We start from the raw sequence: 18453 nt of genomic DNA, 5'->3' as shown, positions 1-18453 counted from the left end.
AAGGGCAGGGGCGATCCTGAGGGAGGGCTGCGGGTTGGTGGGTGCACACAGCTCAGAAGGTAGGGAAGTGTGCGGGATGGGAAGAGAAAGCCAGAGGGCGTCTTGGAAGCGGTGTCTCAAACGTCGGAAGACGGGGTGGAAACTAGAACTAGAAGAACTCCAATTCGGAGTTGGGCAAGAGGGAGTGCCCAAGGGACCGAGATCCGGGCCATGTGAGACGCTCTGAGGGGTCAGGGCAAGGTGCCCACCGCTGGGGGGTTGGCATCTCCGGCAGAAGGAGCCCAGAGCGCGGGCATCCAGTCCCCACCTCGGGAAGAGCCCAGTCCCGGGCCAGGGCCTCCCCTCAACCTGGGGAAGCGGCTGGAGGAGGGCGCAGCAGAGGATTGGGAGGAATCCTAGCCTTCTCCGCACCCCCCACACCCCACACCCGATGGCCACGGGTTCCTCCACCTGGTGCTCGAGCTTGGACACCAATACGGAGGGCTTCCTGCGGCGCGCTGTGTGGGCAGGGTGCCTGGTGGGCAGAGGGTCACGCCTGTGCGGATGCCTGGGTGCTCTCACCTTCCCCGGCTCCGCCCTCGCCTTTGGGAGCCACCTCAAACCAAACCCCGCCGCTGTGTGGGTCCAGGGCGTCAGCGCTGATGACAGCAGGGGCGGCGCCCAAGGTCGCTCTTTACTTACCAGTCCTGGGACTACTGCCTCAGTCCTGAAGTCCCTCCTCACGGGTAGGGTGCTGGGGTCTCTCTACACATATCTTCTCTCTCTTTCTCTGGAGTCTGTCTTTATATTTTATAATTAGCTTCTACTTACGCCAAGAAACAACGGTTTTTTCCATTTACAGTAGCAAAGTTGCCCTTTAAAATAATTTCACTTGGCTGGGCGCGGTGGCTCACAGCTGTAATCACAGCACTTTGGGAGACCAAGGCGGGTGGATCACTTGAGGTCAGGAGTTAGAGACCAGCCTGGCCAACACTGTGAAATCCCATCTCTACTAAAAATACAAAAATTAGCTGGGCTTGGTGGTGCGCACCTGTAATCCCAGTTGCTCGAGTGGCTGAGGAACGAGAATTGCTTGAACCTGGGAAGCGGAGGTTGCAGTGAGCCGAGATTTCACCACTGCACTCCAGCCTGGGGACAGAGTAAGACCCTGTCTCTAAATAAATAATAAATTTAAAATAATTTCACTTGAATAGAAAGCATGAATCATCAACTTGAAGAGTAAGCCAGTAATAGCACAATGGTACAAAGATAAGTCAAAAATCGCGTTGGTGGTTCTCAAATAACTAAAGTTTGGGGAAAGCTGTGCTTCCATTTTGTTAAAGTTATTAGTGTTTTTTTGTCGTTCTTTGTCTGTTTGTTCGTTTGTTTGTTTGAGACAGAGTTTTGCTCTTGTTACCCAAGCTGGAGCGCAATGGCACGATCTCAGCTCACTGCAACCTCCACCTCCCAGGTTCAAGCGATTCTCCTGCCTCAGCTTCCCGAATAGCTGGGATTACAGGCATGCACCACCACGCCCGGCTAATTTTGTATTTTTAGTAAGAGACAGGGTTTCTCCATGTTGATCAGGCTGGTCTCAAACTCCTGACCTCAGGTGATCTGCCCGCCCCGGCCTCCCAAAATGCTGGGATTACAGGCATGAGCCACCATGCCTGGCCAGTTATTAGTGATTTTTAAATAATGTTATTGACATATAATTCAGCCATTTAAAATGGCTTTTAGTATATTCACGGAGTTGCACAACCATCACCACAATCGATTTTGTAACATTTTCATTACCCCAAAAAGAAAACTGTGCCCATTAGCAGCCACTTCCCATTCCCTCCCCCAACCACCCTCCTCAGCCCTAGGCAACCACCAATGTACTTCCTATCTCTATGGGTTTCCCTATTCTGCACATTTCATATAAATGGAGTCACACAACATGTGGCCTTTTGTGACTAGCTTCTTGCATTTAGCATAATATTTCCAGGGCTCTTCCATGTTGTAGCATGTATCAGCACTTCTTTTCTTGTAATTGATGAAGAGTATTCCCATTGTATCTTATTTCTCCATTCATCAATTGATGGACATTTGAGTTGTTTCCACTTTGTAGCTATTATGAATAATGCAGCTATGAAATCCATGTACAGGTTTTTGTGTGGATATCTGTTTTCACTTCTCTTAAGTATACATCTAGGAGTGAAATTGCTGGGTCATATGGTCACTCTATTATTTAACTTTTTTTTTTTTCCTTGAGATGGAGTCTGGCTCTGTCGCTCAGGCTGGAGTGCAATGGTACGATCTCAGCTCACTGCAACCACCGCCTCCCAGATTCAATTGATTCTCCTGCCTCAGCCTCCCGAGCAGCTGGGACTACAGGTGCGCATCACCATGCCCGGCTAATTTTTGTATTTTTAGTAGAGACACGGTTTCACCATGTTGGTCAGGCTGGTCTTGAACTCCTGACCTCAGATGATCCACCTGTCTCAGCCTCCCAAAGTGCTGGGACTACAGGCATGAGCCACTGTGCGTGGCCTGTTTAACATTTTGAGAAACTGCCAGACTATTTCCACAGCAGCTGGACCACTTTACATTCCCAACAGCAGTGTAGAAACATTCCAATTTCTGCACATCCTCACCAATGCTTGTTGTTAACCATCGTGTTGACTGTAACCACTTTAGTGTGTGTGAAGTGGTGTCTCATTGTGGTTGTTTGTTTTGTTTTGTTTTGAGATGGAGTCTTGCTCTGTCGCCTAGGCTGGAGTGCAGTGGTGCGATCACGGCTCACTGCAACCTCCACCTCCTCGGTTCTAGTGATTCTCCTGCCTCAGCCTCCTGAGTAGCTGGGATTACAGGCACACGACACCATGCCTGGCTAATTTTTGTGTTTTTGGTAGAGATGGAGTTTCACCATGTTGGCCAGACTGGTCTCGAACTCCTGACCTCAAGTGATCCACTTGCCTCGGCCTCCCAAAGTGCTAGGATTACAGGCGTAAGTCACCACGCCCAGCCTAATTGTGGTTTTGATCTGCATTTCCCTGATGTCTCATGGAGTTCAGCATCTTTCCATGTGCTTATTGGCCAGTTGTTTATCCTCTTTGAGAATGTCTGTTCAGATTTGCCCCCATTTTTAAATTGGGTTATTTGTCTTTTTGCATGGGGCCCTCGCCTTTTTTGGCACCATTATTAGGATCTACTTGTGAACTGGAGGAGGAGAAAAGTTAGGATGGGAAAAGTCTGGCTTCTCTTCCAACTGGCCCCATCTGCCTGGATGGAGATGATCTGTATCCAGGAGGAGGGTCTGTATCATAGAAAGGTCATCCCCCCATTGTGAGTTGGGTATACCGTGGCTTCCAGGAAAATGATCTGGACTCGCCAGCCCTGTCTGAAGCTAGGTTCCATGCTGTAGTCTTCCAAGGATTCCAGGACTCCTCCCAGGAAGCAACTGAACTTCCCCCATTATCTAGCCTGCCCACCTGTCTGTCCATTCAGTTTTTGTAGCCATCTGAGACTCTGTTCAAGTGTCCCTCCACAGGCTGCCTCTTTGCCTGAAGACTCTGTTCTTACCTGGAAGTCTGTACCAAGAGTGCATGAGACCCAGAATATGAAGAGGGTGGCCAGGGAGGGAGAGAGGATAGATAGCTGGGAAGTGGGAGGGGACTGGCAGAGGAAGGGAGACGTGGGGATATGGGAGTGACAATGGAGAGGATGCTGCCTTTTGAAGGCTTTTGGCCCAGGTACCTACTTATTTCATTCTCGTTCCCTTAGAGGGGCAGACCCAGGTGGGAGTACTGCAGGCCACGCCCCTCGAAGACAGCATCCACATGGTCTTCCGATACTAGCAAGGAGTGCTCGGGAGCCGGTGCCTCAAGGTGAGACCTGGGAGGGCTGGAGGAAAGGGACTGGGTTTGGTCAAATATAGGGGTAGATACTACAGAGGGAATCTCCAACTTGACTTTAAAACCTCCTCCCTTAAAATTCCCTGCCTGAAACTTTCTCATCATACCGCCTCTGGAGCCTCACCTGCCCAGTCTCTGCTAGAGATGGGGCAAGACAGAAGTCATGGTGCAACCTAAGCTGAGGAGTTGTTCCCACGTGGACTCTAGAGGAACACAGCAGAGGCCACTGGAAGTCCCCAGAAGAGGCCAGCATCTATCTCCTCGGGCCTGGCTCACCACCCCTGGTGCTGTCTGACTCCTCCAGAGCTAGGAATCTTGCAGTCCTCAGCCAGAACCAGGTCCCTCCCACCCCCACACACATACTTCAGACTCTGAATTAAGGAGGTGGGCAGTTCAGAGAGTATGACAAGTGGAAGACATGAAAGGCCGGAGTGGAGGGTGGAAGGATATTTTTCCTGGGGAAAAGTATCTGACCCTTCCTGAAAGCAGAGTGTGTGGCTTCAGGCTTCAGAAGGGAGATCCGCTTTGAGTTCAAATTACTACTAATAATCATAGTATATAATGTGTAATGTCCTAGGGTTCTAGAAGTACTTTTTTTTGAGACAGGGTCTCGCTCTGTCACCCAGGCTGGAGTGCAGTGGCACTATCTTGGCTCACTGCAACCTCCGCTTCCCTGGTTCAAGTGATTCTCATACCTCACCCTCCCAAGCAGCTACGACTACAGGCATGCACAACCACACCAGGCTAACTTTTGTATTTTTAGTAGAGATAGGGTTTTATCATGTTGGCCAGGCTGGTCTCGATCTCCTGACCTCAAGTGATCTGCCCGCCCCAGCCTCCCAAAGTGCTGGGATTACAGGCATAAGCCACCACGCCTGGCCTGGAAGCACACTTTCTATCTTCAACCTTATTTGATTCTCACAGCAGCATCATTTAAAAATTCCTATTTGTCCCTTTCTAGCAGGTGTAGCTAAAAATAAAAGTAAAAGTAAAATACAGTTCTCATTTGATCACTTATTGCTTGCCAAACAATAAGCTAGGAAATGTGTGCGCACTATCTCCTTTCATTCTCTCAATCCTATGAAGTTCGTCGCTTCATGAGCGAGAAAATAGGTTCAGCAAGTTTAATTGTTTCTCATGGCCATAGAGCTAGCAAGAGCAAGGATTTAAGCCGTGGCGGTGGGCAGAAGGCAAACTCCTATACCCCAGTCAGTCTCCGGACCCCTCCACTGGCCCTCTGCATTGTGGTACCTGTGCATTTTGGGGAAAGGAAAAATTCTAATCACACTTTTGTTTCTGGGATGGGCCAATCAGAGTGCCCCAAGTGTCAATTCATCCCATCCTTTCACTCTGCAGGATTGTTCTGGAAGGATGACATCACTCAAGGTGTGAGGACCCAGCAGACAGAGCACACACCCTGGCTCCATGCCCCAGAGGCCTGTCTGAGGAGCGGACAGGCAGCCTTTCCCACCAGAGTCACCAGGGTGAGATGTGTTGGGCCTACGGTTGGTCCGCACTGCACCTGCTGGTAGACAGAGGAGCTGGGAAGGGCATGAGTTATCAGGGCTGCAGGTAGGTGCCATCAGGAGCTCAGGGAATGGAACAATAAGAGCTCCCATCTGATTTCCACCAGAAGGAATCCACGATCCATTAGTGATGTCTGCAGAGGGAAGGGGCTGGAAAGTACAGTTCCCATTTGTTATCCCTGCTTAATCTTTGTTTTCTAGGAGCAAGCACAAGGAGACTCTTGTCCCCTAAAGTGAGTTTCCCTCAGAGATTTTGAAATCCTTCACTTCGGCCCCTTCTCTTTTCCTCTGGGCCTGTTCACCATTTTCTCCTCACTCTTGGCTTCTGGCTCCCCTCCCATCAGAGCCCCATGACCAGGGTGAGCAGGGAGCAATGCTTTAACTCTGAAGCGGTTTCAGAGGTCCTGAACCAAGAGGTGACCAGCCACACCAAGGCCCTGCTGCAGGTAAGGGCCTGGCCTTGTTCAGGAAGCCTGAGCCCAGCAAGGGCTATTTCAAGAGGGAGGCAGAGTGATGGAGGGGATTGACATTGGCAGCATGAGGACTGACAGGGCTTCACTGAGGGCAGAGCCTCATGGAGAATCTTCTGGAAGCATGGGCCTGATGGATGGGAAGGAACACAGCTTTCCATACAGACAGACCCAGGCCAGTCCTGGCACTGCTGCTTGCCAGTCATGACCTTACTGAAGCTCTACAAGCCCTCCTTCCACATCGGTGGAATGGTCATAATGGCCATCCTCCCTGGCTGCTGTGAGAATTAAAGGCAATGTAATAAAGGCCAGTCAGCAGTTCTGGATGGAAGGAAAATTCTTCATTTCCCCACTGGAGGGCGCCCCCACTTTCTCTGTCTCTCAGAGTCTCCCTTTCGTAGATTGCTGCAACTCAGGATGCAGGGACTGGGGCTTCCGATGGCTTGGTCCTGTACAATCAATCATGTGCACAGAAATTGAAGGGTCTGCAGAAATCTGCTTCAGAGGTTTTCCAATGTTTTTAAAAAACATATAGGCTCTCTGTGGGTTGGTCGTGGTGGTTCATATGCCTGTAATCCCAGCACATTGGGAGGATCACTCAGGGCCGGGAGTTCGAGACCAGCCTGGGTGACATAACAAGATCCCTGTCTCTACAAAAATTTAAAAGTGTGGTGGCACACACCTGTACTCATAGCTACTCAGGAGGCTGAGGCAAGAAAATTAGCTTGAACTCAAGAGTTCAAGGTTATAGTGAGCTATGATTGCACCACTGCACTCCAGCCTGGGTGACAGAATGAGACCCTGTCTCAAAAAACAAAAAACACAACCCCGCCCCCAATAAAAACATATGGACTGTTTTTCTGAGAATTCCAAGTGTGCCATGACCCCAATCCTAACCTCACCCACCCTTACATATACATACACTGTATACACATATATGTGCATGTGTATGTACGTGTGGGGGGCACTTCTCTCCCTGAGTTAGAGAGTAGGGCCCAGAGCCTCTCACATCAGCCCTCCAACCCCCTTGCTTATCTCTGTGGTGTTGACTAAGTCACCTGGGCAAGGCTCTCAGGCATCTCCTTGGGACCACTGAGCCCTTTGGAGCTCAAATAGAAAACTACCCGTCTTGTACCTCCAGCCATCTTTATAGATGAGAAGCTCAGGTCCAGCCTGGACAAGTGTGGAGCCAGGACTAGCCCCTGTATCCTAACTCCAAGCCTTCCCCCTGCACAGCCCCTACCCTTCCTCTCAGCGACCCCAGTAGAGGTTGGGTTGTTTCACACACCTTAGGCTAAGGAGGGCCTCAGGAGGTGACATTTAAACTTAGACCTAAATGACAAGGAGGCAGCCAGGGGGAGATCTGGAGGAAGAGTCTCCAAGGCAAAGAGGCTTTCAAATACATCTGCTGTTAGATGAGATTCCAGGGCTTGTTGGGGGAACAGACACAGTCCTGTGACAGCAGATAAGCTTGGAAAATAGGCCCAGGACTACTTGGGGCTTATAGTCCATAGACAGGGGGTCGGGTGTTATTCAAAGTGTAGTGGGAAGGCATTGGAGGATTTTTAAGGAAGAGAGTAGGACAATATGATAAGCATTTTATAAAGACACACTGATGCTGTTGGAAAATGGATTTTGAAATGGACAAGAGTGGAAACAGGTAGACCTGTTTGGGGCAACCAGGTTGTCCAGGTGGGATCCTGGGACCTGGGACTACGATCGTGGCAGTGGATCTGGGAAACTTCTAGATGGGCTCCATTAGGGCAACCTGTATCTCAGAGGTGCTCCAGCCCCTCAGCCCTTCAAGGAAACTGGTGGTCCCCGCCCCCCATCACCATGGCAGCGGGGCTCCTTTGTTTGGATTGGCTGCTGGGCCACATCATTAGTCTTGTGACTGACCCCATGATGGGGACTGGTTGCCATGGTTCTGTCAAGTATGCAAACAAGGAGCTGCTATGCCTCAGGCTCAGGCAACCTGAGAAACCCCTAATGTGTCTCATGGAAAATCCTGGGAAGGAGACGGGATTAGAGATGGGGAACAAGGGAAGGGACTTGAGACTGCTATTGAGATTGGTTCTGCACTTGGTGGGGGAAGGGGAGAGGGAGGGGAGTGGCAACCACTGCCTGGGTGCATTAACTGAAAATCCCTTGTTTCTTCCCATTTTAGGATGTCTTTGAGCCATTCCCTACTCTGAGTCACAACCTCGTAGCTGATTAAGGCCACATGGGAAGCTTCCCATTCCTCATACTTTCCCTGATGCTCTCAGGAAGGACAATTTCAGGCTGAACCAAATCTGGATTATTAAAGTCAATTTTCAAAAAAAACTCAGCAGACTTGTCTGGAGGCAGAATGGGTGGCCGGGGGACCAAGCCAGAGCCTCCCAGGTGAGAGCTGGGAGAGGTGGGAGCCAAATGCAGGGAAGCTTGGGGAATGGGTGCAGAGAGCCAGCCCCTGGTTGTCCGAAGGCCTTGTTTCAGATGCCTTTTTCCTTCCATGGGTCATTTCTAAAGCAGGTGAAAGGCAGGGTGGCAAGGCAGCCATCCCCACACAGCCTTCAGTTGTGTCTTACTGGTCTTCCTTCCTCTGATAGAAGGAAATCCACCCCCTCCAGACCCCAGGTCAAGCAGGTCTGGTCCCTGCTCTGCCTTCAGAGGTCCATGGTACCTGTTCAGCATTAGAGTCCCCTAAACGGCAGTCATACCAGCCCCACCCCAAGAATCCACAAACAATTCCACAGCCAAAGGCTATGCACATTTAACTTTTGGTACCTATGGTCAATTTTCCCCTGGGAAAGAGGAGTCTAGCCACCAATGTTCAACCCAACCAAGCTCCAGCAGGTCCCATGCCTCAAGTTTTATGTTTCTCAAAGCACCTGCACACTCAGCTCATTTATTTTGTTTTGTTAATTTTCAGTGTTCATTGGGTAGTCAGCTCATTCAATCCTCATAAGTGGGAGCACAAGGGAAAATATCAAGCCCCTCCACTATGGAATACAGAGAAATTACAAGAGAGTCCTTAAGTATACAGGCTCAATGATGCCACCAATATATGTCCTCTCCCCTGCCGCTTTGCTTGTAAGGACATCGATAAATATGATGCTCAACTAGTCATATTTATTTATACCTATTTTTATTAGCTAGGTTGACCCTTACCACCCACTTTACCTTTCCCCATCAAACATTTTACTTTCTTTTATTCAACCCACATTTGTAAAGATTTGTGCTTTACTGTGCCTGGCCTCTGCAATACATTGTTCCTGCCTCAAGGCAATTGAAGGCTAGGCAGGGAAGGAAGACATACATACAACGTACTTGTGCAATAGATATTGAACACCTGTGCAGCAGACCAGGCAGGTGCCCTGCCTCATATCCAACGGCCCATCTCTGAGGTTATCTGCAGCAAGCACGTGGACAACATCTATGTGCTGACAGCTTCCCACCTCGAAACCTGGAAACACTCTGATTCTCGTCCTGCGGGTTTTCTGGAACACCAGGAGAACTTGCATACCTGTGCACCAGACAGCCCTGAAGTGCCTGGGACTTAACACCCTCAGGGGCAATCGTCAACACTTTAAAGGCCGAGTTAGCTGGGCGTGGTGGCTCACGCCTGTAATCTCAGCACTTTGGGAGGCTGAGGCAGGTGGATCACCTGAGGTCAGAAGTTCAAGACCAGCCTGGCCAACATGGCGAAACCCCATCTCTAAGACTACAAAAATTATCTGGACATGGTGGCGGGAGCCTGTAATCCCAGCTACTTGGGAGGCTGAGGCACGAGAATCTCTTGAAACTGGGAGGCAGAGGATGCAGTGAGCCAAGATCGTGCCACTGCACTCCAGCCTGGGCAACAAAGCAAGACTCTGTCTCAAAAAAAAAAAGGCTGTGTTACTGGATAAATATTCCAATGTATCCTCCCCTCAGTGGGATAAATTTGAGACAACTTCCACAGGGATCCTCAGGAATCCCCAGCAGGGTCAATTGCCAATTGCCCACAGCAACAACCTGCTCACCAACATTCTGTTTATTAGCTTTTCTCCTTTCCTTCTCTCACTTTCCCCTTCCTTCACTTGTGCTTGCAGGGATGACCTGCCACCTAGACCACCTGCACCCAATCCTCTTTTCAAGGTTCCTTTTGGGTGAATCCAAACTAAGACGATCTATTATGTTTTGGGCTCAGTCCTAGGCACTAGGGATACAGTGGTGAACAAGACAAAGTCCTTGCTTCCATGAGCTTGGAGCTATTTAACGACGCTATAACCCACAGGAAAAAGTCCAGGCTTCTTATATGGTCCACATGGCCCTCAGTCTCCTGCCAGCCTCTCCTGTCTCATTTAAAGGCATTCTCCTTTCTGCCTATGTGGGTGCTTCAGCAATTCAGCCCCCCGTCGTGTTTCTCAAATTGGGCCTTGCTAGTTCACACTGCTCAGCCCTTATACACACAGTACTCTCTACCCCCAAGTACCCACCAACACACCTTATCCATCTTATCCTAAAAATATGAGCTTAATATCCCCTTTTCTATTGTGCCTTCTCTGACCTTCCAATCATTTCTCCCACCTGAGTTCATCACACTCTTCTCCGTGCAAACTCAATGTTTAACTTTATACCTTGTAAGTAGGTATACCTTGCTTTTCCTTGGGGTCACTGTATATGACTGACTCATCTCTGGGTCATGGGTACCTAGCATAGTACCTAGGTACAGCCCAGGTACTCAACGCATATTTATGGAGTAGAGTTAAATAAATATAGTGGAGAAAAAGAGCTACAGCTGGAAGACTGTACTGCGCCATCCATGAAATTGGTGAATTCTGTCCTTACAAATGGACCTCTCCACTCTGACAGTCTGTGACCCTTGATTGTACATGCAACTGGGTGATATGGAAAGGTCCCAGCAAGGAAGAAACTTTTTGAGCTGGCCCTGGAGGTCTGGGGTGGATTTCAGTAGGAGGTGATAAAGTATGGACAATAGCATACAAGATGAAAAAGTTGGAAAGCAGGAAGATTAGTGGGTGAATGAGTAATTCTGGAACAGCTGGAGGTAAGTCTGGAAAAGTAGGTTTGGGCTTGATGATGGAGGGCCAAGCTTTATAATTTAGGTCTCATTATTTTTTTTTTTTTTTTTTGAGACAGAGTCTTGCTCGTCGCCCAGGCTGGAGTGCAGTGGCGCGATCTTGACTCACTGCAAGCTCCGCCTCCCGGGTTCACGCCATTCTCCTGCCTCAGTCTCCTGAGTAGCTGGGACTACAGATGCTCGCCACCATGCCCGGCTAATTTTATATATATATATATATATATATTTTTTTTTTTTTTTTTTTAGTAGAGACAGGGTTTCACTGTGTTAGCCAGGATGGTCTCGATCTCCTGATCTTGTGATCCGCCCGCCTCGGCCTCCCAAAGTGCTGGGATTACAGGCGTGAGCCACTGTGCCCGGCCTAGGTCTCATTTTTAAGAGGCCATGGGGAGCACTGACATTTTGTAGTCAAAGAAATAACATATCTGAAGGATGAATGCAGGAGGAGAGGGGGGGAAATATATGAAAAGGAGGTAGCCAATTAGAACAGTGATACGATGACTTACATATGCTCTAAGGGCCTGAAATTGGGCAGAGATGGAGCAAATGGAAAGGAGACACCTTTGAGAGTTGTGCTGAAGAGTGAGTTGAGAGGCCTTGGCAACTGTCTGGGTGTTGGGAGCAGGCCCCCCGAAATCTGGCCATAAACTGGCCCCAAAACTGGCCATAAACAAAATCTCTGCAGCACTGTAACATGTTCATAATGGCCCTAATGCCCAAGCTGGAAGGTTGTGGGTTTATGGGAATGAGGGCAAGGAACACCTGGCCCGCCCAGGGTGGAAAACCACTTAAAGGCATTCTTAAGCTACAAACAATAGCATGAGCGATCTGTGCCTTAAGGACATGCTCCTGCTGCAGTTAACCAACCCAACCTATTCCTTTAATTGAGCCCATCCCTTCATTTTCCATAAAAGATACTTTTAGTTAATTTAATATCTATAGAAACAATGCTAATGACTGGTTTGCTGTTAATAAATATGTGGGTAAATCTCTGTTCGGGGCTCTCAGCTCTGATGGCTGTGAGACCCCTGATTTCCCACTTCACACCTCTATATTTGTGTGTGTGTGTCTTTAATTCCTCTAGCGCCACTGGGTTAGGGTCTCCCCAACCCACCTAGTCTCAGCATCTAGGTTTCAGTGAAGAGATAAAGAGAGAAGCCACCTAAATTTAGAGAACTATTGCCTGGGAAAATAATCATGCTACTTAGACAGAAAAAGGGGTGACTGGAGGAGGAAGAATTTGAGAAAGAAATTTGGTTTACTCCTAAGAATTAAAGCCAGAGGCCGGCTCAGTGGCTCACGCCAGTAATCCCAGTGACTCAGGAAGCTAAGGGAGAAGGATTGCCTGAGGCCAGGCATTCAAGATCAGCCTAGACAATATAGTAAGACCCCCATATATACGAAAAAATTTTTAAATAGCCGGGTGTGGTAGCCTCTGCCTGTAGTCCCAGCTACTTGGGAGACTGAGGTGGGAGGATTCCTCAAGCCCAGGAGTTCGAGGTTATAGTGAGCTATGATCATGCTACTGCACTCCAGCCTGGGTGACAGAGCAGGACCCCATTTCTAGGGGGAAAAAGTAAAAAGAAGAAAGAAAGAAAGAGAGAGAGAGAGAGAGAGAGAAAGAGAGAGAGAGAAAGAGAGAAAGGAAGGGAAGGGAAGGGAAGAAGGAGAAAGGAGAAAGGAGGGGGAAAGGAGGGGAGGGGGCGGGGGAGTGAGAGAGAGGCAAGCCAGAGGCCTATTCAGGATCATCACTCTAGAAATTCTCTCCTCTCTTGGCCAGGTGCAGTGGCTCACGCCTATAATCCCAGCATTTCAGGAGGCCGAGGCGGGTAGATCACCTGAGGTCAGGAGTTTGAGACCAGCCTGACCAACATGGTGAAACCCTGTCTCTACTAAAAATACAAAAATTAGCCGGGCATGGTGGCGGGCACCTGTAATCCCAGCTACTTGGGAGGCTGAGGCAAGAGAACTGCTTGAACCTGGGAGGTGGGGGTTGCAATGAGCTAAGATCGTGCCATTGCACTCCAGTCTGGGCAACACAGTGAGACTCTATCTCAAAAAAAAAAAAAAAAAAAAAAGAAGAAAGAAATTATCTCCTCTCTTTTCTTTATCATTTTCTCCTCATTTCTAGACAGCTCACATAAACATACAAACATCCTGGAATAGCACCAATATTAAAAACAGAAGAACAACAGAAAACTTGATTTCTGCTCCTGGCAATGGTAGACTTGATAAATTATACCAATCTTGCTGAAGACACCTTGTCTTAGTTTGTGTTTAGCCCCCAACTTCCCCCAAGAGTTCAAGAATTGGGCTTAAATGCAGGTACCTTATTTTTGGCTATGATCCTAAAGAACAGGTGTTGGTCGGGGGAGTGAGAAATTAAAACTGGAAAGTAGGGAAAATCAATTTAAGCATGTGTAATTGAACTACTTACCACCGTGGACAACTAAGGTTCAAGCTCACTGGGAACTCTTGAGGAACCAAGGAGAATATGCCTGTGATTTTTTTGCCTAAGACTGAGGGGAGGGCAGTGCTTATTGACCAGCTTCTGTCCCTGATTAGTCAAGGATAGCCCAAGTCAAGGAAATCTGTATATAGAGGAGGTTTGTTCATGCATTAGGATGGCTGAGTAGATTCTTGCAGGCACCCGTCACCGCAGGGACAGATAAGTTTTAGGACAGAAAGCTAGGGATTGGCTGCACAGCAGAGGCAAGTTGCTCTTATTCTACATCTGCTGCCATCTGGCTTCTACAATAATGGCTGGAGTAAAGAGATGGGCTGGGAGGATGTGAGGTGGAGCACAAGCCGTGTCTAACATACAACTAAAAATTAGGGATGAGAATCTAAAGCGTACCTTCTTAATGCACCAAGGAACTATCAAGATAATGAGAAATTAATAGGGCCAGTCAGCATCCAGGAGGGGACAGAATCCAGAGGAATAAGAAAGCTTGCTGACTGGGTAGAAGCAGCTGAGAGGCTGAGCTGGAATTCTGCCAGCCTTGTGGGACTAGAGAATCAAATGTGGAAATTCACAGCCTGTGAAGAGGAAGTTCTCTGGTTTAAAACAAACAAAAAACAACAAGAACAAAAAGCTTCTTCATTTTCCCTTAGGACTGCAGAGTTACACCCGAGAAGGGCAAAACAGAGGTACACTAGCTCTTGTTCATAAAGCAGTCAAGCTTCAACTCATCTGAGGAATCCTAAAATTACATTAAGGCGATTTTAGATTGCTAGTGCAGGTAGGTCTCAAATTATTTCTGCTTTTTTTTTTTTTGTTTAGTTTTGTTTTTGGTCAAACAGCATGTCCAGCACACAAAGATAAACAGTCACAAGAGGAAATGAGACAATTTGAGTGAGAAACAGTAAAAATAATAGAAAACAAAAATAGTACTACAGTATCGCCAGATACAGATGAAAAAACACGGCTTACTCTGCTCATAGCAATAAAGGACAAATTTGAAAATATTGTCAGAACTAAAAACCATTAGAAATTTCAAAACTAATTTGGAAAAGAACCAAAGAAAAATTCTAGAATTTAAAAATCTAGGCCTGGCATGTTGGCTCACACCTGTAATCCCAGCACTTTGGGAGGCCGAGATGGGCAGATCACCAGGTCAGGAGATCAAGACCATCCTAACACGGTGAGACCCCGTCTCTACTAAAAATACAAAAAATTAGCTGGGTATTGTGGTGGGCGCCTATAGTCCCAGCTACTTGGGAGGCTGAGGCTGGAGAATGGCATGAACCTGGGAGGCGGAGCTTGCAGTGAGCCGAGACTGTGCCACTGCACTCCAGCCTGGGTGACAGAGCGAGACTCTGTCTCAAAAAAAATAAAATAAAATAAAAAAATAAAAAATAAAAATAAAATAAAAAAATTCTATTACCCCAGTTAAAAAATTCATGGGATAGGATTAATAACAGATTAAAACAGTGGAATAGATAATTCATTCATAAACTGGAGTACAAATAAGAAGAAAATACTGGATGAAGGCTGTTGAAAATGCAAAAGTGAGGGTAAGAACTATACAGGAGCTGGGGGCAATGGCTCAGGCCTGTAATCCCAGCACTTTGGGAGGCTGAGATGGATGGGTCACTGGAGTCCAGGAGTTCAAGACCAGCCTGGGCAACATGGCAAAACCCTGCCTCTACAAAAAATACAAAAATTAGCCACGCATGGTGGCACGTGCCTGTAATCCCAGCTACTCAGGAGGCTGAAGTAAGAGGATCACTTGAGCCCAGGAGCTTGAGGCTGTGAGCTGTGATTGTGCCACTGCCCTCTAGCCTGGGTGACACAGAGCAAGACCTTGTATCAAAAAAAAAAAAAAAAAGAAGTATATAGGATAGAGCAATAATGTTTAACATGCACTTCACTGAAGACTGAAAAGGAAAGGTGAGACAGAATGGGGAGATACAATACTTAGAGTTAATGGCTTAGAGTTTTACAAAAACATATGTAAGCCCTCAATGTAAAAATTCCCGGCCAGGCCCGGTGCCTCACACCTGTAATCTCAGCACTTTGGGAGGCTGAAGTGGGCGGATCACCTGAGGTCAGGAGTTCGAGACCAGTCTGGCCAACATGGCAAAACCCCGTCTCTACTAAAAATACAAAAATTAGCCGGGCATTATGCCGGTCGCCTGTAATCCCAGCTACTGGGAAGGCTGAGGCAGGAGAATCGCTTGAACCCAGGAGGCGGAGGTTGCAGTGCACCGAGATCGCGTCACTCTACTGTCTCAACAACAACAACAAAAAAAATCCCAAAGAAACACATGCAGAACTAAAAAAAAAAAAAAAAAAGAAGTCCATACCTAGAAACATTATAGTGAGACTGTAGTAAACCAAAGACACAGAGAAATATCTTAAATACAACTGCTATGGTTTAGATACTTGTTCCCTCCAAAATTCATGTTGAAATTTAATCCCCATGCGACAGTATCGAGAGGGGGTCTTTAAGAGATAATCGGGTCATGAGGGCTCTGCCCTCATAAATGGATTAATCCATTTCTGAATTAATAGGTTATGGATTAATGTGTTATCACAGGAGTGGGACTGTGACTTTATAGGAAGAAGACAGAGCTGAGCTAGCATGCTCAGCCCCCTTGCCATATAATGTCTTGTGGCACCTCGAGACTCTGTAAAGCATCCTTACCAATAAGAAAGCCATTACCAGATGCAGCCCCTTAACCCTGGACTTCTCAGTCTCAATACTTGTGAAAATTTTAAGAAATAAATGCGTTTTCTTTATAAATTACCCACTTTCAATTATTCCGTTATAAGCAATAGAAAATGGACTAATACAACAGCTGTGGTATAGATCAGAGGGAGATTAATTTTTTTTTTTTTTTGAGATGGAGTCTCACTCTGTTGCCCAGGCTGGAGTGCAGTGGCGCAACCTCGGCTCACTGCAAGCTCTGCCTCCTGGGCTCACACCATTCTCCTGCCTCAGCCTCCGGAGTACCTGGGACTACAGGTGCCCACCACCACGCCTGGCTGATTTTTTGTATTTTTAGTAGCGACAGGGTTTTACCATATTAGCCAGGATGGTCTCGATCTCCTGACCTTGTGATCCACCCACCTTGGCCTCCCAAAGTGCTGGGATTACAGGCATGAGCCACCGCACCCGGCCAGATTACTTTTAAGACACAAGTTACAGTCATGCCGATAGCAATAATGGCACCCAAAAGATACTAAACTGATGTCCTCAATGTGCCAAAAGAGACAATGACCAACCTAGAATTCTCTTTTTTTTTTTTGAATCAGAGTTTCACTCTTGTCACCCAGGCTGGAGTGCAAGGCGTTCTCGGCTTACCACCCTTCACCTCTTGGGTTCAAACCATTCTCCTGCCTCAGCCTCCCAAGTAGCTGGGATTACAGGCGTCTGCCACTAAGCCCGGCTAATTTTTTTGCATTTTTAGTAGAGACAGGTTTTGCCAATTTGGCCAGGCTGGTCTTGAACTCCTGACCTCAGGTCCGCCCGCCTCGGCCTCCCAAAGTGCTGGGATTACAGGCGTGAGCCACCATGCCTGGCCCAACCTAGAATTCTATACCTGGCATATCTTCCAAAAATGAAAGTGAAATAACAACATTTTCAGAAAATCTTCATGTGAGAGCTTGCAGCCAACACACTTTCACTAGAAGAAATTCCATAGGGTGTTCTTTTACCAGAAAAAGAGGATCCTGAATGGATCAAAAAGAGGATCCTGAATGGAATCATTTTCCAGTGCTATGTTGAACTGGAGTGGCAAGAGGGTCATGCAGCCCTCTGCACTCTCTGGTTCCACATCCTTGGATTCAACCAACCATGGATCAAAAATATTTGAAAAAAAAAATTGCATCTGTGCTGAACATGTACAGATCCTTTTTCTTGTCATTATTACTTACACAATACAATATAGCAATGATTTACATAGCACATACATTGTATTAGTATTATAAGCAATCTAGAGATTATTTAAAGTATACAGAAAGATGTGCATAAGTTATATGTTAAATACTACACCGTTTTATGCCAGGGACTTCAGCATCTGAGGATTTTGACCTTGACGGGAGGTCCTGGAACCAATCTCCTATACATACTGAGGGACAACTGTACTTCCTTTGTTTTCTGCTCTTAGGGGAAGGAGTTTTTTTTTTTTTTTTTTTGAGACAGAGTCTTGCTCTGTCGTCCAGGCTGGCATGCAGTGTCATGATCTCAGCTCACTGCAACCTCTGCCTCCCGGGTTTAAGTGATTCTCATGCCCTAACCTCCCGAGTAGCTGGGATTACAAGTCGCCCACCACCACGCCCAGCTAATTTTTGTATTTTTAGTAGAGACAGAGTTTCACCATGTTGGTCAGGCTGGTCTCAAACTGCTGATCTCAGGTGATCTTCCCACCTCGGCCTCCCAAAGTGCTGGGATTACAGGCAGGAACCACCATGACCAGCCAGGGGAAGTATTTTGATCATTAACTATGACGTTAGCTGTAGCTTTTTTGTAGATGTCCTTTTATCAGATTGAAGTTCCCTTCTATTTCAGCCTTGCTGAGAGGCTTGTTTTATTTATTTATTGTTATTTGTTTGCTTGTTTTGTTTTTGTTTTTTTGAGACGGAGTTTCGTTCTTGTCGCCCAGGCTGAAGTGCAATGGCGCAATCTTGGCTCACTGCAACCTCCGCCTCCTGGGTTCAAGCAATTCTGCCTCAACCTCCCGAGTAGCTGGAATTACAGGAACCCACCACTATGCCCAGATAATTTTTGTATTTTTAGTAGAGATGGGGTTTCATCATGTTGGCCAGGCTGGTCTTGAACTCCTGACCTCAGGTGATCCACCTGCCTCAGCCTCCCAAACTGCTGGGATTATAGGCATGTGCCACTGCACCTGGCCTATTTGTTTGTTTTTAAATATGAATGTTGAATTTTATCAAATACTTTTTTTGCATTCGTTGATGTGATCATGTGGCTTTTCATCTTAAACTGTTGAAAATAGTGGACTACATTGATTTTCAAATATTGAACCCGCCTTATGCTCCTAGA

At 47.2% G+C, this 18453-nt stretch overlaps 1 protein-coding gene across 1 annotated transcript in view; it reads left to right on the top strand.

The window, feature by feature from the left end:
- The first annotated feature begins 430 nt into the window (after nt 1-430).
- RESP18 (regulated endocrine specific protein 18) overlaps nt 431-18453 on the top strand; it is a 31039-nt gene continuing 13016 nt past the window's right edge. Inside the window, exons 1-4 of the mRNA XM_055380222.2 lie at nt 431-725; nt 5235-5362; nt 5749-5850; nt 6040-6154. Coding sequence (XP_055236197.1) covers nt 431-725; nt 5235-5362; nt 5749-5850; nt 6040-6154 — 640 coding nt within the window. The remainder of the gene's footprint in view (nt 726-5234; nt 5363-5748; nt 5851-6039; nt 6155-18453) is intronic.

This window comes from Gorilla gorilla, chromosome 11 (genome assembly GCF_029281585.2).
Source record: "Gorilla gorilla gorilla isolate KB3781 chromosome 11, NHGRI_mGorGor1-v2.1_pri, whole genome shotgun sequence".
Taxonomy (NCBI): domain Eukaryota; kingdom Metazoa; phylum Chordata; class Mammalia; order Primates; family Hominidae; genus Gorilla; species Gorilla gorilla.
The sequence above is the reverse complement of the archived record's forward strand: the minus strand, read 5'-3'. Positions and strand labels throughout refer to the sequence as shown.